Source organism: Cydia strobilella, chromosome 1 (assembly GCF_947568885.1).
Source record: "Cydia strobilella chromosome 1, ilCydStro3.1, whole genome shotgun sequence".
NCBI classification, from domain to species: Eukaryota; Metazoa; Arthropoda; class Insecta; order Lepidoptera; family Tortricidae; genus Cydia; species Cydia strobilella.
The window spans coordinates 10,683,193-10,709,626 of NC_086041.1; the positions used below are offsets into that span (position 1 = coordinate 10,683,193).

Below are 26,434 nucleotides of genomic sequence, written 5' to 3' on the forward strand. Positions count from 1 at the left end.
GTCTTTCCTCGTATTATATATTATATCATACGAGGAAAGACAACTAAAACTTTTTTAATAGTAATAATACGTAGGTACTGAAAAAATATTTCACTTTAAGACTGTAAAATTTGCGACTCTATGTTACCCCAAGCCCCTGCACAAGTGCAGCCTAAATGGGGTGTAAGAATAAACGTCGTCGCCTCTATTAGCAGCCGTTTTGATTATTGCCAGCATTTTAAAAGTAAATTAGGAGATTAGCTTCAAATGTTTGTTGACTCTGTTTCAGTTTTTTTCTGTGACTGTTTTCCTATAGAGTGGATGCGGAAAATTTTGCGACTTATTTACGATACAAGTTTGTCTATTATACTAACAGACAAATGTTCAATATTTATGTTACGAGTAGCAACGGGACTTCTAAGAAATTAATGTAGGTACTTATGCGTTGTGACTCTTCCATGGCCTGAGGAATTATAGGGTGATTTCACTTAGTGTCGCGAGGTGAGAGACAAATAAATGCGTGAGCGGCGCGGCGGGGGGCTCGAGGTAGTACACCTTACTTAACATCGCACATTTATAGTTTTTGATGGAGTTTGGCCTTTAGATAAAGGGGATTAATGATTTGTCAAGTACACTGTTTAGAGTACTTATGATACAGTCGGTATATTTTTTTTATATTCATTATTTGTTTATTTGTTACATCAAAAACAATATACAAGGTGTTCGGGAGAAACCTCGAAGGATTTCAACCACACATTTCTGATGTCCTCAGATCAAAAGAAGCAAATAATACTATGTCTTTATGTCGATTGTGCCACGAACTTTATTATTTGTATATCGTTTTTATTGTACCTGGTAGCTATTATAATCCGATATAATAACTTAACACCTTTATCTTATCGATGACAAATCGAAAACGGCACTTAGCACTTTAATTAGCATAACAATCCGCCGCCGACTGTACTAATTAAGAGGCGCGGGCTATCGCGCGATAAGAAAGAGATAGTAGGTTTTAAAACGAAAATGGTAGGAAAAAACAAAAAACAGTATAAAAACTGTATCACTTCCAAAGATTGGCATATCGACTAAAGTAAATCTGAAAACGAAGATAAAATAAAAACTGAGCCATCGCTATATTTCTTTCAAAACATTAATTACATATTCGCATTATAAACATGGTTTCACTAGCAATATTATAATAATGTCATTAAACTCATTAATTGTTAGCAATTTTGATAGTGACTAATCTAAGCTTGCCGGTTAGTCCCTTAATTTAAAAGTTCCTTCCTATTGTAATGAGAGAGAGATTTCATGCTACATGTCTTATGATATTTTATGATTTTTAAGAGGTTAGTAAAAAAATACCCATGGAGGCAAGAACAAACGACAAAATAAATTAATCGAACACAATCCAAATTGAATAATTTCGTCACAATTTCCTTACAATGTTCGGAGAAACATGTAACAAATTTATTAACAATATTAAGTTAATGCTTGAACAGAAACAACAATTTAAACATCGGGTGGACATTCACAGCGTGAAACGAAACGTAACGTATCTACCTCGTTTACTATAGGCACACCAAATTACACCTGAGTCGGATTAGGCCATAATATACCTTGTTACAATAACGTAAAGGCGACGACATCATTCCAAATAATGTGGTGGCCTAATCCTTGTTGCCGGCGGGAGAGCGCGGGAAATATCACACTTTTGGACATATAACCTCAAAATTGATATCACTCCGTAATTCATAATATGCTATGTCTGTATGTAAATAGAGTTCATATTTGAAATCCTTATTAATTTTTAGTTAGGATCGGGATTAGACTTTTTTTATGGGGTAGAAATTAAGTATATATCACAGGTCTTCTCAATTAAAAAAGTGCTTTATTAATAATTAATATAAATCGACTACATTAAGGTTTAAAGTAAGTAAGTAAGTAAGTAAGTATTTATTTGCAAAGAATAAGTAGGTACAATAGTATCTTAGGTGGTAAGTGACAATTGGTTGCTTATTCTGCTATTTGTACAGGTTGTACTAGCATGCAAAAATCTTAAAACTAGAAACTACTACAAATCTGGCTGTATATCTTGAGAAAGGAAATCTTTTACACAGTAATAGCTTTTATCAGTCAATAGCTTCATCAATTTATTTCTAAAGTGATTGTTACTTTAATATCTTCCTTAATCATGCAAGAAGAGCAATGCCGTCAATTTATTATGTTGTTCTTTACAGTTGAATCATTTGTGAATGGGCGTTATCTGGGGCGACAAGAGTCAATTTATTTGTGTGTATTCACTTAATTATCCGTTCATTGGTCATTTTTAACGAGAGGTAGCGATGTTTTATGTAGTTTTAATGGTAATTTAATTGGTCGGTTGAGGTTTATCATTATGATTACAAAATGTAAAAGAGTAAAACATAAGACTTATCATTTGGATATTAATTAACTTCGTTTGGGTACTAATCATAAACTTTTGGCAGAGATAAGTAACTAATCTAAGTAGTTACTATCGAAGTGAATAAATAAATTAAATTGATGAATGCAGATCCAAACTTTGCAGGCTAATTGCGGAATGCTGTCTGTATCTTCAGTAGATGCCATTTTAGATTAGTTCGATGGATTTTCTATACCTAGTTATCTACTTACTGAAACCGACAGATGTCGTTGATACAGTTTCCTTGTAGCAATAGTTTTATGAACAATATATTAAATCAGTTTATTACAAAACGACAAATAAAAACACAATATGTATATAAAAATAAAACCTATAATCAAAATCCAGAATTACTTAATAGGGAATATTACGCGAAACTCTGCGTAGGGAGCGCCAGCTAGGGCGCCACTACCACAATCTGAGGGTCTATCGTGAAACAAGAAAATGTCTTTATCTAACATCTCTGTCACTCTTGCATATTCGAGCGATAAAGAGGCAGATAGCGAATTTTCGGATTCGCGTTTCCCGGTAGGTCCTTACAAACCGCCTTGATACATCAATGTCATATTTTATATTATCTCTGAAAACTTGTCAAAAACCTGTTAAAGATACAGTATGTATAAGTTATTCTATGGTTTACTAAAAAGGCTAGTCCTGCACTCTGGTGGCAGAACATTGCAGTACCTGATTTGAACATAGATACTAATTTTTAATAGCCTATTTTGTGTCCCAGTGCTAGGCAAAGGCCTTCTTCCTCCACTTATCACGGTTTGATACACGTAATTTCTAGTAAGTAATAAAAATATTCAGTATTTTTCATAATATCGTTTTTTACGAGTTTTATAGTGTTGATTATTCTAAACCCTCGGCCCGAATTAGCACCTTGCGCCGTGAGGCCGGCCGCCATTATCGCAGTTCCATCGACGCTGGCGCAATCAATAATTTCCTATCAATGACCAACCGCTTATTACCCGGGAAAAAACAATGACTGTACGGAGATTATTGCCGTGCTACAGGTTATAGTGGATATGGTCTTTTTGTTCATAAAAAACACATATGTCCAGGTTGTCTATATATAAATCGAAGGGTTTTGGAAAATATGGTCTTACGAGGCCGATTATTTGGAGTTATATGATGAATTAGTGTAATTTATTTGCAGTACTTTTGAAATCCAATTTTTAATCAGTGATCTGGCAAGAAAAACCAAGTAGATAGATTTATTACCTATCTCATAAGTGTAACGTGTGTTTTTGTTATGATTACATTCTACAGTGTCCAGAAAAAAAATATGTAGGTTTTTTCGTAACGCCCTGGGCGCAGGTTGTCTATCATTTGTTTAAAATCATTGACAGTTGAAAGTTTGAAATTGTTCTATGAGCTGACGTAAAAGCCTAAAGGCTTTTGTCAAAGGCAACTGCCTTAAGTCTGTACGATATCTACCGTTTTAGCTTTAGCAAGATCTATAAATGTGAAGGTGACTTTCAGATGGCGAAATTGATAGTGAAATTTTCCTTTTTCCGCTGCTACAGCGCTAGATCAGCAACGCCACAGCACTGAAGCTGCAGCGTTCACCATCCGGATTTCAATAACAGTTTTGAATGATTCACGGTTAGTTTTACTAGATGAACCGTGATTACCTTTTGTATTGTTTCTGAGCTCCCGATATTCTCGCTCGTTATGTAGTTAACTGCGTCGAACGGTAACCTGTCAACACTTTACCAGGATCCATATGTCAAATTGACAAATAGTGTGGAATTCCTAAAAAAGCAATCCATTGACCTAGAAATCCATTCAGTTGACGGTACCTAATAGTCGCCGTATCAACAGGTCGCTAGCCGCGCAGTCTGCCCTCGCCGATAATTCTCGTAATCCACGGTAACCTTTCACACTTGCGCAGTGATACTTAGTGTTGCGAGTGCGCGCTGACTCACTCGGGTTTATGGTTTGTACTATAAACCATGAATTATAGCAACGAAAGATAACGGTTTATATTTCAAAGTTTTAATGTGAGAGCTGAGAGCAAAGAAAAAAGTAAAAACTACACGTAGTCAAGAGTAATGGGATAAGTAGGTCGGTAGTTATAATCTGCTTGTAATACATAAAAAATATGTATGTATCTGTTTAAAAAATAGTAGTACTTAATGTTGCGATTTTCGGAGTGGTGGGCTTTCATAACTACCGTAGTTATTGTTAAGTTCACAAGTAAAGTTAAAAGTAGCAGAGTTGATTACTTAAATGTAAAGTCTACTTAACCACACAGCCAAGTCAAATCTAAAGCTATCTTATACTGTACAATTCTGTCAAGCCATTTAAGCTGAAGGCCGTAGGTATTAAATAAATACATTCATGAAATCTGGAAACGGTCACTTCTTTTCTTTGACAGTCAGGCAGGAGTAGCGTCGTCAAGCACAGTGAAAACCTACTTATAATGTACTAGAATCCATACTATATACTATTTATACTATACTATATATCCATAATAATATTATAAATGCGAAAGTGTGTCTGTCTGTCTGTTACCTCTTCACGCTTAAACCGCTGAACCGATTCAGTTAAAATTTGGTATAGAGATAGTTTAAGAGTCCCGAGGAAGGACATAGGGTAGTTTTTATCCCAGAAAACATTCTTAATGGGGGTACTTACTTCTTACTTTCTCCAGGCGCTAAATTTACTCTCTTAGCTGCTGTTACTGATTCCACGCAGACGAAGTCGCCGGCAAAAGCTAGTACTATATATAATGTACTACTTATAATGTCCTAGAGTCCTTTTGTCCAGTGAGAGCGTGAGTAAGTAGGTATATGAAAATTCTCAAAAATCATAACATTTCGTGTAAGAGGGCCGCGTTCCCGCTAGCGAGTAATGGCGGTGATTACAACGATCATTACCGTCGCGATTATTGCGGCAAACACGTTGCTTTGATTGTTTATAGGTTCCACTAGACATTAATCTTGCTTGGTTACCTGTCTGTCCATAGAGTTGATTATGATACGTTATTTCGTGATATACATGTAATTTAATTTTAAGCAGAACTATCTAGTTACAAAATAAGATTTATTTAAAACGACAACAAAGAAACTAATTTTTAACAAGCAGAAACGTCTGCGATCGATGCTATTAAGCTTAGAATAAATTTAAATGTGGAAAAATTACTGCCTTGGGTGAGACTTGAACTCACGGCCTCTGGATCGATACTCCAGCGCTCTGCCAACTGAGCCACCAAGACCTCACCCATAGTCAGCAAATCTTCCCACTATATGGGTCTAGGGGACCCTAGCGACATCTACCGTAAGGGTGTGTTGTTCACCCAAGGCAGTAATTTTTCCACTTTTAAATTTATTCTAAGCTTAATAACAAAGAAACTATTCTGTCTAGTGGGTATTGAACCCGCGACTGCAAGGTTTACCGGAGGTAACGTTCTACCAACACAGTTATCGAGCTTTTTTGTCTGAGTAAACTGTTACTAGTTTGGGCCATTATGTCTTGTTTTGCAATTTAATTAAACATTTTGTGATATACCGTTGCGTATTTTACTCTTCCATGAAAAGTCTCATAAAATTTGATAACCCCATTATCTTTAATGTAGTAATGGCAGCAATTAAGGCGCGATAAAATTTAATGAAAATCTAATCAAGTTAAAGTTTAATTATTCTCATTCTAAAACATGAAGGCATTTAATCCGGAGTTGGATATTATTGACTATCGATTTTCACGTACCTAATGGCGCATTCAATTGATTAAATTTAAGTCAATATATATTTATACCTTGCTTCATAGTTCTAGTTCTAACACAATGATGATTGATTTAGAATGTTATAGGTACTTTTATGTTATTGATTTCACAGTAGTTACAATTATGCGTTTAAATTAGTTTTGTTCATAAAATTAATTAGTACTTAATCAGGAGTTTCTCTGGCATTTAATAAAACTATGAACTATGATCGAACTCTGAACTCATGAACTCATACACTTTACTAGCAAAATTAAGTCTATGCGCAATTTAAAATATTTTTTATCCGCACTATTAGAACGTGTTAATGTCCTCCGTTATCACATAAAGGCGCTTACACACGGTATTTTCTGCAGCGCCATAATGCGGCCATAGTCGTAAAATAATATTCCTTAATACATTATAATAGTCCGGGGTAATGTTGGTAAGTATTGGAATTACAGGGCGGCGGGCCGGGCCCCATATTGGCTCGGGTGTGGCGCGAGAGGGAAGACGCAGCGGGTGACAACATAGCTGAAAGAACACATTGTCTCAATTAATTAGGTACACTTATTCAAGCTTTAATGTACAAACTTAAATAAAAATAAGTTTACTTTCCACGAGGTGCTGAACGTTGTCCTTCCGCTGAACGCATAATATACTATAGTATTTAAAAAAAAATATAGCAATTTTGCAAACTTTAGAGAAGTTTTCATTTCCTAGTCGAAAACGAAATATATTACGAATAATGGCAGCTTATAAAACATCAATTACGTTTTAAATTACCCCGTATATAATAAGTGTTCCAACTAAGGCCACTGTCAAAACATTCAAAACTGACCTTATAAGTGTTACTTATGTGTGTGTATTCCAAATAAGCCTACGAGTTCCAAAACTTCCAAATAACCCTTCGTCCTACTTCCAAATAAATAATCGAATCGCTTCGCGTACATCGTCTGCGCCGCGTCGATATCGAATCCACCGCGGCGTGTGATTGGGCACGGGTGGTGAAATGGACCGATCGGATCCTATCCGACGACAGATCACTCTTGAATTTGAGTATTCATTGAAAACTTATTAAAGATTTAGTTGGAGCGTGCAACAGAAACGAAATAATTCTTGAATATCTCTAAATATAAATTAATTTCGTACTTTAGTACCTAGCAAGCTGGTCTAATCCGATTAGTCTGGTTTCCTCTTCGTCATTATGTTTTCGTTCACCGTATGTGGGGAAGGATTACTGGTGAATTCATGCTCGATCGTACGCCTTACCGTATGAAGCGATTCTAAAAATAACTATGTATTGCCTTGACATAGGATTTCCGCAAGTCAATTTACTCTAATGTGTGTCCCTCTACTCTAGAGTTTACACGTTTACCATTAAATTTCTAAATCCATTACCAGATTTCCATAGCTCAAGCAGGCATAAAACCTTAGCGTAAGCTGACACGTGTACAGAGTTAGACATACAGAAGTGCCAAGTTACTGTGGCGACAGCGAAAAGCTATTAGTGGCAATTATGCTGTGTACTGTGCGAGATAAGATTATGTTAAATATTCAGCGGCGCCACGGCACAAGTTATTCCCTAATTATTTTATGCAGGCATTTAACATGCTTTTGTTTAGATTGCAATAATAGTAATTTTTTTTATTGCATGTGTCGGTCAAAATACAGAACCTTAGTTTTCTAACAATTTTAGGAACTACAAGCGGCACTTATTCACGATTTCTCATCGGTTTCATTCTGATTGAAACATACGTGAGAATTATGTATACTTAGTACGTACCACCTAGTAAGTCACTCTTGTTGTTATGCTAACTTGACTTAAGCTTAAGCACCGACAATAAAGGATATTGCCCTAAATAGGTGAACTATTTTCAAACTGAAAGACGTACCTATTTGTTCGGAGCGTGAGCCTCGAAGCCTTAAAAGCAGTCCTTTTACTTGCGTGAAAAGGTAGAAAGCTTTTGTATGGACGCCCTTTCAAAGTCGAACATACATACATATGTTGTCAATACACTTCATGGTGCATTATGATACTAGCTATAAGTAAAGATAACATGGCAATTTAGTTATAACTATAGCTATAGAGACACTATGACTATTATTTGAGTAGGACGCTATTTAAGACTAGACTAGATAAGGTACATAGATTCATCGGGTCTTTTATTTGTGTTATCTGTCTATGTCTTCACAGTCATTTTGCGTTTTGTCTGTATAGAGTTACTGTAACTCTTTGTAATTATATTTATTATGGTTTATAAACTTATGTATAAGTTGTATATATAATCGTAGTGTTAAAACAGTCCTTTTATGCAGCACCGAAAGTCTTATTTATTTATTTATTTTAACATTTAATTCAGGCAACAAGGCCCAAGGTTTTGAGGGCATGATACGGAATGTATCTAACAACATAAAGTAATAATTGCATTAATCTGAACAAGTACGGCTGATTGTAGGTACAATATCAAGATTATTTAATAATAAATACATAATAATGTAGATAACGTCATAAACTTTTTCAAATTTCAAACACAGAATGTTCCATAAAACATGTGTAGAGCGACCGAGACGGCAAATTTGCCAATATCGCCACACGTGTTTACACCCCATAGAGAATTTAATAAAACACCTTCTGAGATTACAAATTGGTGCTGCCGGCATTGAGATTGCCGTACACCTATAAACTCTAGGTATTAAAGTTTAAAATTGAATGTAATTTCGTTAGGAACAGAGAATGGTCTCAAATCTGGTGTGTGTAAAATACAATGAAATATTGAAGGAATGTGATCCTCATAAGCAAGTCATACGTGAGATCATAAAAGTATACGTTTAATAAACGCTTTAAGCTATTTGGACTATTATTTTGCGATATTAAAATGTATATCAAAATACTTAAACAACAAATAGAAATAATATCCATACACTTTTTGAACTATTAGTATCATACGTTTAATAGGATAAGTGTTAACGTTATACGTAGTTTTTTAATAATTAATAACACAGGTGTGTTATCTTGGGAAGGTTCCCAAAATTAGTGTGACCTGGGACAAATGGTTTTACCTGGTCTACCCTTGCTCTTCCTATTATTTACTCGTATATATACTTAGAAAATAAGCACAGATGTTGTCTGCAAATCTTGCCAAGTATTGGTCGCATATATTACTATGTTGAATTACTTTTAGACTCGATACTGCGCAATGGTACTTTTTTACTATATGTACATATGTATTTGATCGTTCCGCATAATGTTATGCCTGTAACGACCATTCACTTTCACAATCAAATACCACTCAAGATAAAAATGCATTTAGATTTTCCGAAGTCGCATTCCAGCAGTCCAAGTTCAAACGTAAAAGGCAATCGGATTCAGTTTAGCTCCGGCTCTCGATGAACGTTGCAATTGTCAACAGCCGTGCCGCCATTTTGCATTTTGGAACGCAGGCTACTCCGAAAGAAAAACGAACTAAATCAATATTATTTTCAACACTCATTTCTACTAAACATGATCAACTTAAAGTTCAATTTTGCCTGCAAAAATTCAGCCTAGGAAGTCTTGTCGATTGTGAACCTGTCATTTCGAAAGGCACTTTTAGCTTTTCTGAGTGGTGTTGACATGCTAATGTGACGATCAATTTTGCACGTTTTAGAATTTCCACGAGTGTTATAAATGGCAGATTCTTTATTGATTGCGTTTAGACATGGGTCGAGTTTATTTAATTGTTAGTTTTTTTGGATTTTGAGTAGACTGAAAAACGGCCCCATACAAAACCTATATATGCAATTTTAAAACGATTTTATGATTGTTGTAATCAGAACTCATGTGTCTCACGGTATATAATAATTATGGTACTTGCGCATTTTTTTTATTGGTCAAATCGTTGTACAAACTTTGTATATAAAAACTGTCCGTGACATATTTCACTGACTGTTATCCATTTATTTCCATCAAGATTCCATTTATCCAGGTTTCACCGACCTTAGGAGACGTTTCGAAACGGGTAATTACACCTCCACCCAGGCCCGTTTGCGAACAGTCTGCCCAAACTTATGCCATAGAACGCACCTGATGTCACTACTGGTATGCAAATGTTTGATTATGACTAATTATACAGGTTGTTTTTTCAGCCCTTAGCCATATTGTTCATATTATATTACGTATGTAGTACTGAACAGCTTTAACTATGAGACCAACATAGAAACCACGCAAAAACAATTGGCAGACATTTCTTACATTTCGGTTGATCAGAATGTACGAATAAACGTTTTTTGTTAGAGAGCCAGTTCTTTACGTGATTTTGGAGTTAGTTTCATAATAAAAGTTACATTAATAAAAGTTATTATTATTACACATTTACCTCGCAAAATATAGTTAAAGATTGGATAAAAACCCGTAAGGTTAATTTTATTTTTAAGACGAAGGTAATGTAATGATAACAATGTCAACATTACCAGTATACAACAGATTTGCAAATTTTGTACAACTAGACTAAAAATGTATTTATGGGCCAGAAATCTCGAGTTGTATACATAAAAGAAGTAGGCAAAGAACCTATACCTTATATTCCTAAATAATGTTACATTAATTATATCACATACTTTTGAATCCTGCGATCTACTTGGCGTAGGTACCTTAAACCTTATTATAATAAGTATATCGATTCTAAATACCTACGCCAAGTAGATCGCAGGATAACTAACTTATAAAATCTTAACAAATCGCTTTGATTTTGATGTCGCTCGCTTCAGCATAATATCTTCTAGGTTTATTGGTCTTCTTTAAAAAAAAAAATATTGTTGCAAATTTTGAAAAAGAAAGGAATACCTTTAAACCAATACCTAAGCACCAATAAAGACCATTAAAAATAAAACGATTTCTTAATTCGATTATTAATATCAAATAAGTATCACAGTCAAAAGTGTTCCGAATTTGACAATTCAAATTCGGCACACGTTTAGCGCGTTCGCAGCACGTGGAGTTGGTAGGTGTCTGAATAAAATTACAATAACATGCATCCTGCGGTGTCGGCGCACTGATGGCAGGGTAATGTCATGTCATATTGTATCACATGCTCATATCATGGGTACGATTTTAATTACTTAATACCCTAAACAATCGTAATTGATTCTCATTAATTTAGTGAATGCATGAGTGGTATTACTCATATTTACTTACGGAATAAACATATATGTATATAAATTTACAAATTAAAAAGTTTGCGAAATGATTACTATGTTTCTTTATTGTGAAATAATAGTTAACCGTCGGACAGATCATGGTCATCGAAAATGGAACTTATTAAATACATCTTGAGGTATAAGTATTATGTAATTTCTAAACTATATTTATTGCCTCAATCCACAGTTGCCGTATATGGTTTTGCAATAATCTATCCGAATTATGATTATAATTTAAGGTAAGTCAACTTATGGTTGAAGTTCATATTTACGTCGCACCATGAGGTTTTTGATTGTTTGTTTGTACCCAAACTTTGAAGCAATCGACAAAACTAATATATACCCCGTATTGTTATTGTAAATGTGAAGTCACCGTTAATACTTGTTTCAAGTTAACGTAAAACTAACATCTTTATTAGTTTAAAACAAGACGTAAAATGGTGTGAAAATTGCTTTAGCACCAAACAGTGAAAATCGGCGATTCTTTTCATAAAAATCCGTAGTGTGTTGCGTTACATTAAACAGCTTTAGTCAAATATTTATTTACTTATATTCTTATGAACTTTGAAAATCTATTAAATAAAACTGGCAGATTCGTGTTTTATACCTATGCGTAACGTAATAGGTGAAGTCATGTTATGCCTATACAATTTTAACGATATAAGAAAATCATTTTATTTTTAACCTATTAAGTTATGCAGATACTCTAGTAAAGTAGCTCCTTTTTAGGGTTCCGTACCCAAAGGGTAAAAACGGGACCCTATTAAGACTCCGCTGTCGGTCTGTCCGTCTGTCCGTCTGTCTGTCACCAGGCTATATCTCACAGCGTCAAAATATGCGGCATAAACGGAGTATACCCAAACGGCCGTATGTTTAGATTGCGTTGATTTCGAAGCTTGATTTTTAGGGTTCCGTACCCAAAGGGTAAACACGGGACCCTATTACTAAGACTCCACTGTTCGTCTGTCCGTCTGTCTGTCACCAGGCTGTATCTCATGAACCGTGATAGCTAGACAGTTGAAATTTTCACAGATGATGTATTTCTGTTGCCGCTATAACAACAAATACTAAAAAGTATGGAACCCTCGGTGGCCGAATCCGACTCGCACTTGGCCGGTTTTTTATAAGTACCTAAGTACTTCATCTTAGTTCAAAACGCGATTGTTCTATTATTTTTCTTTATTTCAATTATAAGGCGATTTGCTCGAAATAATCTTTTCATTAATCTAGACTCCGACCACGTCAAGTTTGCACCCACTTGGCGCTCTTAGCAATGACAATGGGTGGGCGACTTACCCCCTTATTCATAAAACCAAAGATAAATATAACTCCGTAATAGATGGATACAGTCTAAGGAAAAAACGTGCCTCGAAAATCAAGAAAATTTGACTCTCGATCAGAGGGCGCTACTAGCTTTGGCCTACTGTCGTATAGATGGCGTTGACGGTTTCGTTTGGTTTTTAACAATTTTAACGCATATCAGTGAAAGAATATGGGTCAAAATCATAAAAATAATTAATGCAAATAAAAAAAATCATTTATCCATATTTAAATATATTTTATCGTATTTTTATAAATCTTCATTTTTAGTTTTAAAGTGTGTCGATAGATGGCAGTGAATTTACTGTGGTTTCAAAATTTACTATGACAGTACCGCTCTAGTATAAGTTACTCTATGATAAAACTTTACAAGCCTCAATTAGTCAATTTTATGTTTTATCCCTTTCTTACAATGTACACCCCAGGCCAAAATTAAAGTATGGAAACAACATTGTTATCTTTAATATCTCATGTTTCTATCTTTGTTGTATATATTTGTAAACTAAGACTTACATTAAGCAAACCAAAAAGATCAAAAATATACGCTTAATATCAAAACATCCTAAAATATTGTCAAAAAGCGAAAAAGATAAAGTAGGAAAGTTACATAATTATACCTACCCTTTAATTACATGACAAAATGTTGAATTGGCAACCACCTATGACACAGGGTAACCTACTTTGAGAGCCAGTACCAATGTTATGTAATAATTTAAAGTTGCAATAAAGATTATTTTATTATTTACCTATCACAGCCAAACAAATAACTTTTAAAATGTTCTATTATTATTTTTACCAAATTGTCAATGAGTAGTATAAAATCCATAGCTTAAAAGATGAAACTTTTCTATTGAAATACAAGCTTGTTTCCATACTTTTGGCCTGGGGTGTATATACATGTCAAAATGTCAGAATTTGAGGCTTGTAGCGCGTTTATGAAAAACTAACTTCATTAGTGTGGACGAACTCTACAAAGGCGCTCTTCAGGAAACCCGTCAACTTAATTTCAGCTTGCCTAAGGAAACATTTGCCGCCCCTCTACTCCCGTAAAGTCCTACCATCTCGCCTGGGGCAAAAACATATAGTTATTTTATTAATGTGGACATTGCAATTCAAACTTCAAAGTGGCATGGTTTAGTAGAAGTAAGCAGTGATATAAGCCGTTCTTAACTGAAAGTGCTGTGTGCTTAGCTGTTGGCGCTGCATTATTCATCCGGTGCCTGGGAGGTCGCGGGCGCAGGCCGGTCTAGTTGCAGATGTATACATCGAATGAAGCGGTTCGCACTAGGTCCATTTGAAAAAATGACTTGCAATGCAGATAATTCTGGCGCCTGAGATAAATAAACGAACAGTAGACGCTCGTCCTAAAGGGTTTAATACGAATCTAGGTACTCGTAAGTGATAAATAGTTTTAATATCATGCTCGGTATTTAATACAGTTCTTAAATTCATTATGGCCATATGTAAAGGCTCCTTTATGACAGACGGTGCAAGGTGTACGAACTCGCATGCGGTTGCACTGTACCTGAGTAGTTACAAATATTTATAACTACATAAACAATATATACTACAATATACAGATACAGATACATAGGTAGTACAGATATTGTGTACATGATGTATATTTTAAATGTATCTATTACCATGTGTTGATGAATAAACTATTATCTATCTATATACTATATTTGTGCAAAGATAGATATAACTCCGTAATAGATGGATACAGTCTAAGGAAAAAACGTGCCTCGAAAATCAAGAAAATTTGATTCTCGTTCAGAGGGCGCTACTAGTTTTGGCCTACAGTCGTATAGATGGCGTTGACGGTTTCGTTTGTTATTTAACAATTTTAACGCATATCAGTGAAAGAACATGGTTCAAAATCATAAAAATAATTAATGCAAATAAAAAAAATCATTTATCTATGTTTAAATACATTCTATCGTATTTTTATAAATCTTTATTTTTAGTTTTAAAGTGTGTCGACAGATGGCAGTGAATTTACTGGGGTTACAAAATTTACTATGACAGTACCGCTCTAGTATAAGTTACTCTATGATTTGTGTAAGAATATCCCTATAATATGTATTTATTATTTATTTATTTATAAATCCGCTTAAATTATTACAACTTGAGCACGGACACGCTATACATCAAAAATCATTTGCGTTTCTATGTGTAAACGGCACGTACACGATGCATGCGTCATTGTGTAAAACAGTGCTTAAAAACAGTACTGAGACTACTGAGCGGTCGGCAAAAGGTCGTCAATCTGCTGTCGCGGGGCGAGGTAATTCGAATCGGGGCGGGGCGGTGCGTGGCCGTTCTGTATTACTTATTCTGTGACTTTGAGCTTCAAATAATAGATTTAGAATCGATCTCGAAGCAGCTTGCTTTATTTGTTACATATTTCCATTGTGTATACATGTAGTCTATTAAATACCTACCGAAGTGTTTTTAGTGATTCCTGTTACTGTCATATCCAGAAAATTAAGACCGCTGGCACAATTGAAATGACAATTTTAAGTTTGAATTCTTAGGTATTATTGTCTATGTGATTTCCAGTAAATTTTTACTTTTATAGGTTCGTTATTGACAGCCAGCTCCATTTTATATATGTGGAAATTTCAATGTTATGTTAAATTAATTCCGTCTTTTTTAGGTTTTACTACAATGACCTCATTAAAATTAGTTGTTTTCGGGATTTTTTTTCTTCTGACGTTTTAAACGTGACAGTCGCAGAAAGACTGACAAAGACGGGTACTACGGGTACCTGAGTTATAATGTAGGTAACATCTTTTATTGCGTGATTGTTAAACTACTCGTATTATGTACTTGGGTATTTAATCATTTTACTCTAGAGTTGTGACTTGGCTGATACACAACACTCACGACACCTCGGTTACTGTATTCAACAAATTCAAATTCTTTACTAACCATCAAAAGAAATAAATAACTAGTTTTATTCCGTTATTTTCAGATATCGAGACGATCCACTCTGCTGGTCAGATAGGTACGTAACTTAATTAAAAAAAAAATGATATTTAATAATTTATAAATTATATAATAATATGTATTATAATTATATTTTCTTAATAATATGTAGTATATAAGAAGCGCTGGCTGGACGTCGTGATAGCGGACATGCAAGAAAACAATCTCACACTTGAGGATGCCGAAGACCGGGCAAAGTGGAGAAGATTAAGTAGGAAAGCGCACCCTGGCGCTAGGCCGGGAAAACGCTAGGTCGAAAAAGAAGAATATGTAGTATATACATATATGTAGAAGTGATGATGCAACACCTAACATTACCCGGCCAGTGTTGGGTAGGTAGACCTAGATGTGTACGGGTAAACGCTGAAAACAGATTATTTAATGTTGTTTAAATTATCGGACTTTACTCAAAAGGCTCGGGTAATACTAGTTATACCAGGGTAAACTTGAGTTTAATTAACCTTCTTACATTACCCGTAACATGTATATTTTAATTTTAATAATATATTACTTTATTTACAAAATGCATTGAGTACTGGAAATGTAAATAGTATGTCTGTGTCGTGTTTATATATACCCAACATGCATGATGTAATCAGCTTGTAAAAACGGCAATTCTTATTACATTTTATAGTAACACAACACACAAAGATATCACTATTTAAATTTTAACCTAAGTAATTCCTTTAATTCAAATTTTACATTTCTGTCAAAGCCCCGCAGATTAGGCTAAGTCCCTCCGCAAACTATGCAAATGCTTGACCACTATAATATTTTAATCGCGGCCACGCGATCGAGCGGTCTAATCCTTTGTTTAGGATTTGGGCCCTTGTCAATAAAACATTCGGGAAGTGAAACTAAAACAATATATGTATGTCAAACCCATTTCAGAAAGAGGTCTCTGCTGTGGACATAATATATATTATGTCCACAGAAGAGACCTCTTAACGATCCGGGTACATATTTATTACGTTTTTTTGAGTCTCAAGTAAAGAAGAAATGTATACTTATCCCGCGTGTGTCAAGAAAGACGCGAACGAGTTAAATAGGGAAACAATTAAATGTGTGTTTCCTTGGTATATCGAACTGATACTTTATTTCTTTATTCAAATATACAGTAGGTAAATAAGTAAACATCGGCATTCATACCAGTAAATCCAATTATTACTTTTTCGACTTTCGAAGGAAGAAACTGCTATTTGTAGAAAGGGTTCCATGATTAATCATATTTCTAATTATTATTCCAAAGTAGTTTGGCCATCTGTAATTATGACAATGGAATTAGAATCGTTTATTCCGAACCATGGTACATATAATTACTACAATGAAATTAGAGAAACATATGGTACCCTGGTAGGCTACTCAAGTAAATCTTACACATTACAGGGTCCATAAAACAATATATCATACATTGATTGCACATCCCTTTGCTTGATTTTGTTGCGGGCGTAGAACATATCCCATAAACCGCAATTGTGGTAACCCTACCATTGCTTGACCGCTGCCTTATGGACTATCTAATAAATAACTATGACTACGGTCGACGTCCAACATCCATGACATGCAAAAGGTGCAAAAGTGTAAACTTATTTTTACCGTCGAATGTAGGTATGGTCGACGTCAAAAATATGTTTACACTTTTGCACCTTACTCCTTTGTAATAAGGCGAAAAATGTAAACATATCTAACGTCGACGTACCTACTGTTACGAATATCAGGTTAGAAGTGCGCATTTAATATGCTTATATGTTGGTTCATTAAAAAACTATATTTTATGTATACGCCGGATGTCCATTAGTATCTAAAATCTCCTGCTAAAATATTAATCGACTTGCATATACATTAAAATCATTCAATAGGAATGAATCGAGCACTGTTATTGCTTTTAAAATATATAGACCGAAGAAAGTATCAAACTTATTTTTCTGGAAGTTTTTAGTTTACACAAAAAATATTTAAGGTATAAGTTTTGTCTGTTGGTCCGGCATTAGCCTCGTAATTGTGGGGTGACCGCGGATCGGATACACATAATTCGCAGTTGTGCCAACCCTACCCTTTACTACCCCACTTAAATAGTGACCACGAAACCACTCATTTGGCTTGCACAATACGGTATTGTCATTCCAAAACTTTGTCTTGAGAAGACCTCTTTAAAACTATAAGACCGCTTTCATTTACTAACCATATTTTTAATGAATATATTATGTGCAATTGAAATAGATAAAAATAGCACAGTATGTACCTATGTAATTATGAAAAGAAGTAAATGTATTAGAATTTAATTAGGCATTTATTTTCTTACGCCTAAAGAAAGCAAAATTTTGAAATTTTCATAATTTTCAAAACAGGGACGAGGTCCTCTTTTTGTTTGTGTATCTTTGAACAACTTGACACTTATTTCTACGCGTTTTTGAAGGCATCCCAATTAGATGCAGCTTGCAATTTTTTTTATCTTTTATGTATTTAATGCATGTCAGTTGGTCCACATATGTTAAAACAGTGTGGTCTGAAAATGGTGCCAAACATGTCGCTTAGTTGCATGGTTGGTTAGGCAAATGCTGACCGACTTCTTGTTGTGCTACTTCCTAGATTTTGAAAAGTAAGTAACTATTTTTAATTGTAAAAAATATCATAAAAGCATTATTTGGCCATTTTATTTAAAGTTATAAACTACAGTTTTTTTTCCAAATTTGAGAATTTTTACTATACAGGGTGTCGCCATTGGACACAGCCGAAATGTACATATGCATTAGGGTATTTAGAACCAGTGTACAAAGTATCATAACAACCGGTGAAACGGTTACGAAGAAATTACCAAATTAAGATTTTTTACTTTGGAGCAGGCTGTATGTGTTAGTAGCTCCTGAGGTAATAAACAGTATGAAACCTTCTTCGACCTTTTTGATTATCTTTTTTATTTATGACACTAATACGATTCTGACTTTTGACAAATGTCATCATTGCCGCACATTTTTGAACAAATTGTCAAAAGCACTGCCAATGATTAATACAGTAAGTTTCTTTTTGTTGTCGATTATTGGAAATAACTTTCGTTTGAAAATTTATTTTTTTATCTTTTGTTTTAATTAAAAAAATATTCACGTTAGAGCATTCCTGAGAAGTAACCCTACGTGGGATTTCAGGGTTTGTCCAATGGCTAAGGTCACCCTGTATATCTTCTCAGAATTACGAGCTCTAACAATTCTAATAGCAGAATAAATGTGTCCCAAAATATTTCTACAGGTACATTTTTGTCCCTCCCATTCTGTTCCTGTCATACAAAGTCTATGAAAATGGTAACGAAACATGGATATAAAAATCTTGGAGCACTTTCTTTCTCTTATTAGGGTCGAAAGAGCTCGTACTCGTAATTCTGAGTAAAAATAACATGAAAAGGTAAAGAAGTAGGTTATTGAACAACATCAAATAAAATGGGACATTTAACGTCTTCATTTTTGGTATTGACACAACGTATTGGCTCAATAATAATAAAAAAATTGTTAAAAGTTCGGCAAATGCTTCTAAATCTTCTTATTAAACTCGACTTAGGTGAACACTTCCAAAACATGGGTCATCAAAATATTCAATCATGGAAACAAATAATTCCGATTCTATACAAATGCGGGTAATTTTTCACGAGATATGCACCTTTTTAGGGTTCCGTATCCAAAGGGTAAAAACGGGACCCTAATACCAAGACTCCTGTCTCCGTCTGTCTGTCTGTCACCAGGCTGTATCTCATGAACCGTGATAGCTAATAGATAGTTGAAATTTTCACATGATGTATTTCTGTTGCCGCTATAACAACAAATACTAAAAACGGAATAAAATAAATATTTAAGTTCCAATACAACAAACGTGTTTTTTTTTGCCGTTTTTGCGTAATGGTACGGAACCCTTCGTGCGCGAGTCCGGCTCGCACCTGGCCGGTTTTTTTCCATTACGGTTTACATCATTCCTTCCATTAAACAATTTCCTTCATAGTTTTTACTAGTAATTAATATGTCAATACGTTACTCAATTATCGATTTTATTCTTCACGCGTTTAGAGTTATCATAAGTGCATTTGTCAAATGACCACTACAATTGATTAGTTTAGGCATATTTGCAGAGTCGTGGGAATAACAAATCTATGAAGACGCATTAAGGGACAGGTTTTTAATTAATATATGTAACTATCTCACAAATCAATGTGGACCTTAATTATATGAAGGGACAGTTAATATTGGAGTGCATGTGAGATGTTTTGACAACAATGTTGACACAAGTAATGTTAAGGTAAAAGTTTTGTCAGATTGGACCATGTCTTACATGTTTGTGGACAAAACGGGAATACATTGTTAAAGAGAAACTGCTTAAATATAAGTGAAACACTTCTTAGGCTCTATCGAAAGCTAGGTACCCGCCCACTCAATCACCCGAAGCGTTTTAAGTCCCCGGCAAGCTCGGCCGAGTTTCACCTTCCCATACAAACGGAGTTTCGTTCTCATTTTAAAACTACGTGTTGGATTGTAATGACACTTTGCACGTACAATAACATGACAAATAAGTTTATATGGGTCTAGTATATATGTAAAATAAACGAAATAGAGCAAAAACAAGTTTTGTATGAAAAACTTAAATTCGCTTTATTTTTTTTACTATGGTATCTGAAGCTACATGAACTAATTACAGACCTAAATATACCTTATCCTTATTATTGTAAGTACCTACAAAGTTTCAGAGCAATCTAGGTAGTTGTTTTAAAATGAGAGCGTAACAACGTTTGTATGGAGAACCGAGCCTGCCGGGGACTCTTCATTTGTCTTGCTCTCAAGCAGGGCAACTTTATGTGCGCAAGTATTTTACTTTAGTGTTTTTTTCATGAGTTCATTATAATGATTCGAAAGAAGGTGCATTTAATGTCTTTTTGAAGGAACCTTAAAATTTAATCAGAGATAATGTTTACCAATGTGCCCTTACCTACAAAGTTACGCAATTACGTAAATGACCACCAATAAAGTGACCTGATTAAAGTATCAATTTCCCACATCACGAATACATACATGCATTACTCGCCGGGAGCGAACCCCGATACCCGGCATCCGCGCCGATCAAATACCAGTTAATGTTACATCGTAAACATCCAGCTCTCTTATTTGCATTTCATATTTGTGGTTATTAAGAGGATGTTTTGGGGACTTTGAAAACCATGACGGGATCGGAGGAAAAATCATGGTCGAAATTCGCTTCTATGATAAGTCAGTGTCGATAAAAAAATACGATCCTTGAATTGTTCTTCGGTGTCGATTTAAAAATATAATATAGAGCAGTTGTCGTCGCGTGTTAGGTTATACCCGATGCGTTGACCACGAAAAAATCACTGTGAGCGAATTCTCTGCAAGCGTTTTTTTCCGTAGCGTTCGGTTTCGATATGAGAGTACTGACTCGTTGGCTGTTTGCAGTAGAAATGCTATGTATCTAGAGGAGTGTATCGTTAATTATTATGTTGAAATGTCGCAAGTGTTAGGCACAGTTGTTTATAACTTGGAGCCGCCAAGACTCTCGACACAGCGGGTCCTTAATATCGGCCATTATCCAAAAAGGCGCAAACACCGCGTTGAATTTTTACTCAAAATTTTCGATTACTTTTTTTTACTTACCCAGTACTTAAGTTAAACGTTTCAAAGCCTCCGCAATTTGCGGAGCCCTGAGTAAGCTATAAATCAAGGTAAATTGTTTTTTCATTATGTCCCCGCGTAGTGTTAATATTCTATCAGTGTCGACGTCAGTTTTATTGAGTGGTGATGGATGGTGCAATAATTACCTGTCCGGCGTGGTCTAAATAATGTACCTATTTATTTATCTATTAGTCGTTAAGCACACAAGTTTTCCTATATAATGCACCAAAGCTACCGAAAATGCTACTATCTAAGAGGATAAAATATGTACATATTTGCTAGTATTTCTTGAAAACAATCAGTCAATCATATCATATACAATATGCAGGGTTTGGAAAGCCTATATAAGTAGGGAGAATATAAAGTAATTTTAGCATAATCTTCTTTATGTTAATGTTATGAAAAAAGTAATATCAAGTAAGATGGAAAATTATAGAAACGATAAATAGTTAGGTAGGTATGATAGAATATCTGCAATGTATATATTTCTTACGCGACGTGTAAGCATAAAAGTAGTTCAATCTACCCGAAAACCAATTACAATTTTCAATCAATTTGCTAAATGTCAAATTAAATTGTGGCGCGTGTCTCATTACTGAACTATATGGGCCCACATAGCGCTTTCATCTTATAGTGAAAAGTAATCATACTCATAAAATGTAATTTATCCACTTGGTAAATAGAACAGGTGATATCTTTGTTTGGTACAACATTTTTCTGTAGCGTAAGAAAAACTGTTATTGGATCGCGAGAGACAATAAATTTGAAAGGAAAGTAAAGCCCGACCAGAAATATATGATCATTGTCAAGAGGGCGCTGTTATTCTCATGTAGTCCAAAATTTACTTGAATATCTTTGCTTTGGTGGGACTATTATTTGAGTAGCAATAACACAAGTCGTACCATAGTCGTAGGTACCTATATATCCGTGAGTGTTGTGACCAATGCTCGAGTAAAAGTTTTAGCTGTTTTATAAGTAACATTTTTACCTAACTTTTTTTTCTAAGCCAGGTCTACACGTTCGAAGGTCTGCATAAGCTAGTTATTACGCGGGCGCGGGTATGTTATCGGATGACGAGAAATTAGCCAGTTTGGACAGGCCTGACACTAGCCTAACTGTATACGATGCGTATGAGATGTCGAACCTGCTGCACGGCCAATGAAATGTTATGGGAAATAAATGATATTGACGGTTCTTGCCGTTTTTTAATAACGCGTAATGAAATACCACTTGTAGTAAAACTTATATTGATTTGTTAGTTGCGTTAACTTTGACAAAAGGTTTCATAAAAATGTATTGACCTACAATAAAGTTCTTCAGATGTCATGTTTAGTTTAATTGTTAACTCATACGATCTTTGATCATTTTTTATGATGAAGGGTTCCTACCCTAGTCTAAATGTATATTTAATAAGTTAAAAATTGAGTGGTGGATACTTTCCGTCGGTGTAAACGTAACCTAACAGTTTGTCAGTCAATATCCCTAAGGTTGAAGCGTAATTTAAAAAAAAAAACTTAAAGCTGCGCCATATATCAAGTGGCTTTAAACTGATGGATGGACAATTTTGTAATTAATATTCGATACATCGATTTTTTACTTTGCAACCTTTTGCGAATTAATCGAATCGAGTATCGATATCCTTTAATCGACGCTTATTAGCTCTAAAGTGTTGTTCGTCGCGTAATATTATCGTTATCTATCTATGTTTCGGACACGACATTTATCTTGTCCATTTTCCGCCTTCTCTACCTTTGGCAGTTAACACCATTGTAACAGAATATTGCATTAAGTATAGGTACCTTAATATTACTTAATATCTAAATATATAACCGAAGAAAACTGTAAGTAAGAAATCCTCTTAAAAATTAAACTAGTATTTTTCATCAAAATCGTTAGACCCTTTTTTGATAAGATACTTTTATACAAATATTAGATAGTTTAATATTCATAATAGGATGCGAACGCTACCTACTTATACGTACAATAATAACATGTTTTGTGTAAATATCAATAACGATAAAAACATGCTTCGTATAGAATCGCATTAGCGTACCTATTGCTATTCAACCAGAAAAAAATATAGTTAATTTTTTGACTATTTAAAACTTTATTAACAGGGGCTCATAATATTCTTAATCAGGAATAATTGTAATACCAGTATTACAATGAGTCATACAATATCAAACATTTTGCATTTCCTTAGTTTAGCAAAAGAGAATATAATAAGATAGAGCGGTACTGTCATAGTAAATTTTGTAACCACTGAAAATTCACTGCCATCTAGCGACATACTTTAAAACTAAAATGAAGATTTATAAAAATACGTTCAAATGTATTTAAATATGGATAAATTATTTTTTTATTTGCATTAATTAATTATTATATGATTTTGACCCATGTTCTTGAACGGATATGCGTTAAAATTATAAATAACAAACGAAACCGTCAACGCCCTCTATACGAGAGTAGGCCAAATTAGTGGCGCCATCCGATCGAGAATCAAATTTTCGTGATTTTCGAGGCACGTTTTTTCCTTAGACTGTATCCATCTATTACGGAGTTATATCTATCTTTGGTTTAGCAGTAATAAAGGACCAAAAATAGTACAACGTATCTTTTATGGTTTTATTAACGACAGGTGTTAAAACACTGTAATTATAACTGGTTATAATGAAGTCATATATTAAAATACTGCCCATGCTTCTGGTCATCGATTAGTTTTAATAATTCATATATGCAGCACAGGAAAAAATACATAAAATTTTAATAATATTGGTATAATATTAATAGTTAAAGAACGATTACAGCAGTTACTTTATTCGTAATTGAAAGGTTTCTAATTTGAATAACTATTGCTATATTTCAATGGTTTTCTTTACCACAGCATTGTGCCGCGCTCGGTATAAAAATCATATGTTTGTAATGTTCAATTTAAACATCATGGCAACTACCTATTTGGAAAGTTGTTGGACTGTTTTCTGGATTACCTAACTATTTTTAGACAAGTTATGGAAAATATTATACGTGAAATATTAATATACATTCTTACGTAGGTATATTTGAGAGCAATCTCAAGTATACCTACCAGTACGTAACATTCACGTATAATATTAGGTACAAAGTTACAAACATAGTGTCTCTTCTTAGCCTTCAGCGTTAGCCCCGCTCGATTGAGATCGTTATATCTGATTGATACGACACATAATATCACTTTATCTAGCTATTACATTAGGACTACCTTTCTATTAATTATAGAGCGAGAAATGAAGACGGATAGACGGTGAATTAAGATGTAAGGATGAAGTTAGATATAAGTACTTTTAACTGGTATTAAATGATTCGACAAGCCGTAGCATTTATTTTTTAAAGGTTTCATTTATTTGGGGCATCAACAGCAATACAAAAAGTAATACATAGCATAGTGAACAGAAAACATAGCCGATAACAGATGTCCACAAAAGTACAATTAACATTATTACTTGTTATCAAATTTTTTTTTATTTTTTTTATACCACGTCGGTGGCAATCAAGCATACGGCCCGCCTGATGGTAAGCAGTTACCGTAGCCTATGAACGCCTGCAACACCAGAGATATTGCACGCGCGTTGCCGACCCTTTAAAAACCTGTACACTCCTTTTTTGAAGAACCCCATACTGTAGCCCCTCGGGAAAACCTCGGCAGGGAGCTCATTCCACAGCCGAAGCGTACGCGGGAGGAAATTCCTCTTAAACCGCACAGTACGCGACCATTTAGGTGCTAGGGTGTGAGGATGAACACCCTGCCGATGGCGAGCGGTGCGGTGATAGAAAGCGGCCGTTGGCATCATGTCAAACAATTCTTCAGAGCACAGCCCATTGTACAAGCGGTAGAACACACACAAGGAGGCGAAGTCTCTCCTTAGACTTAAAGGTTCGATACCGCTTGTGAGTTTGGGATCGTCGACGATTCGTACAGCGCGCCTTTGGACTGAGTCGAAGGGTCCAAGCTGGCATCCAGGTGCTCCTGCCCAAAGGTGACAGCAGTAGGGTGTAATCCCATCAGTTAAGTAGCTTTGTAATTCGAAGAATATCAATATAATTTCTGTATCGTTAAAGAAATTATGAAAATAGTAATTTATGTCTACATCCCACCAAACTTTAATAAGTATAACATTGTAACTTACAAGTTAATTACAAGCTCAAAACGTATAGTTATTATGAGATTAAACAATTTTGCCCCACTGAGACCTACAATTGGCTATAATACCTTTAAAACTAAGAAAAATCTACTTATATGACATAAAAGTTAATTCTTTACAAATTACAGAAGGGATCCGCAGATGCGTAAAGCGATTTTTTTATAAACGCCAATTTGATCGTAATAACAAGTTTATGCATCCTCTTTACTCTCATACAAGAATATACGTTGGCTCGGCCCCACATATTTCTTCAAGAACATTCGTTATTGTAAATAAAACTCTAAGGTCACGGGATAAGACTTATTGCAGGTGTATTTAATATAATTGTAGTAAGTAGATACCATGATTATGATGATAGTGGTCAAAGTTACGAATTTTCTTTGATTGGTTATGAACTTTGTTCCAATAATTTTACAGTCTATAATTGTCGGTTTAATTTTGACAGCGTTGGTTCCAATGGAGGTACTTTACCATCGATCTGCTCCGATATACCTATGCTGGCAGGTCTATAAAGGATAATAATTGCATTTAATTTGTCGCGGATACTACCCGTGTTTCGTGCAACATTGTTTTGCTAGCGGTTCTTCATTGGCGTTTTTTTTAAAATAAATTACGTTAACTTGTGGACGGAACAATCAATGATTGAATTAATAAAGTAAGATTTGTATTTATTTATTTATTTAATAGCCTTGCTATTTTGTTTATTTTGGATACCTACTGAATGCGTTTTATATATTTATTATTTATTAAAAGAAATATAATTCAGAAATCACAAAATATCGTCTTTCATCAAACTTTGCACTTAGTATTGTTAGTACATATACCTTTTTAAACTATAAACTGGAATAAATGTCATATACGAAGGAAAAAACCATACTGTTCTACCTTAGAGATGGCCAGGGGGCGCCACAAGCCTTCGGGAATTGTCATATACTTGGAAATTTCGACCCATGCCACCGTGACCGGATAGCCGAGCGGT

At 34.7% G+C, this 26,434-nt stretch overlaps 1 protein-coding gene across 3 annotated transcripts in view; it reads left to right on the forward strand.

Moving 5' to 3' along the window:
• Positions 1 to 26,434, forward strand: part of LOC134741045 (protein trachealess) — a 201,226-nt gene that overhangs the window by 12,741 nt on the left and 162,051 nt on the right. For all 3 annotated transcript variants that reach the window (XM_063673805.1, XM_063673796.1, XM_063673814.1), the window contains exon 2: positions 15,604 to 15,636. In XM_063673805.1, coding sequence (XP_063529875.1) covers positions 15,604 to 15,636 — 33 coding nt within the window. The remainder of the gene's footprint in view (positions 1 to 15,603; positions 15,637 to 26,434) is intronic.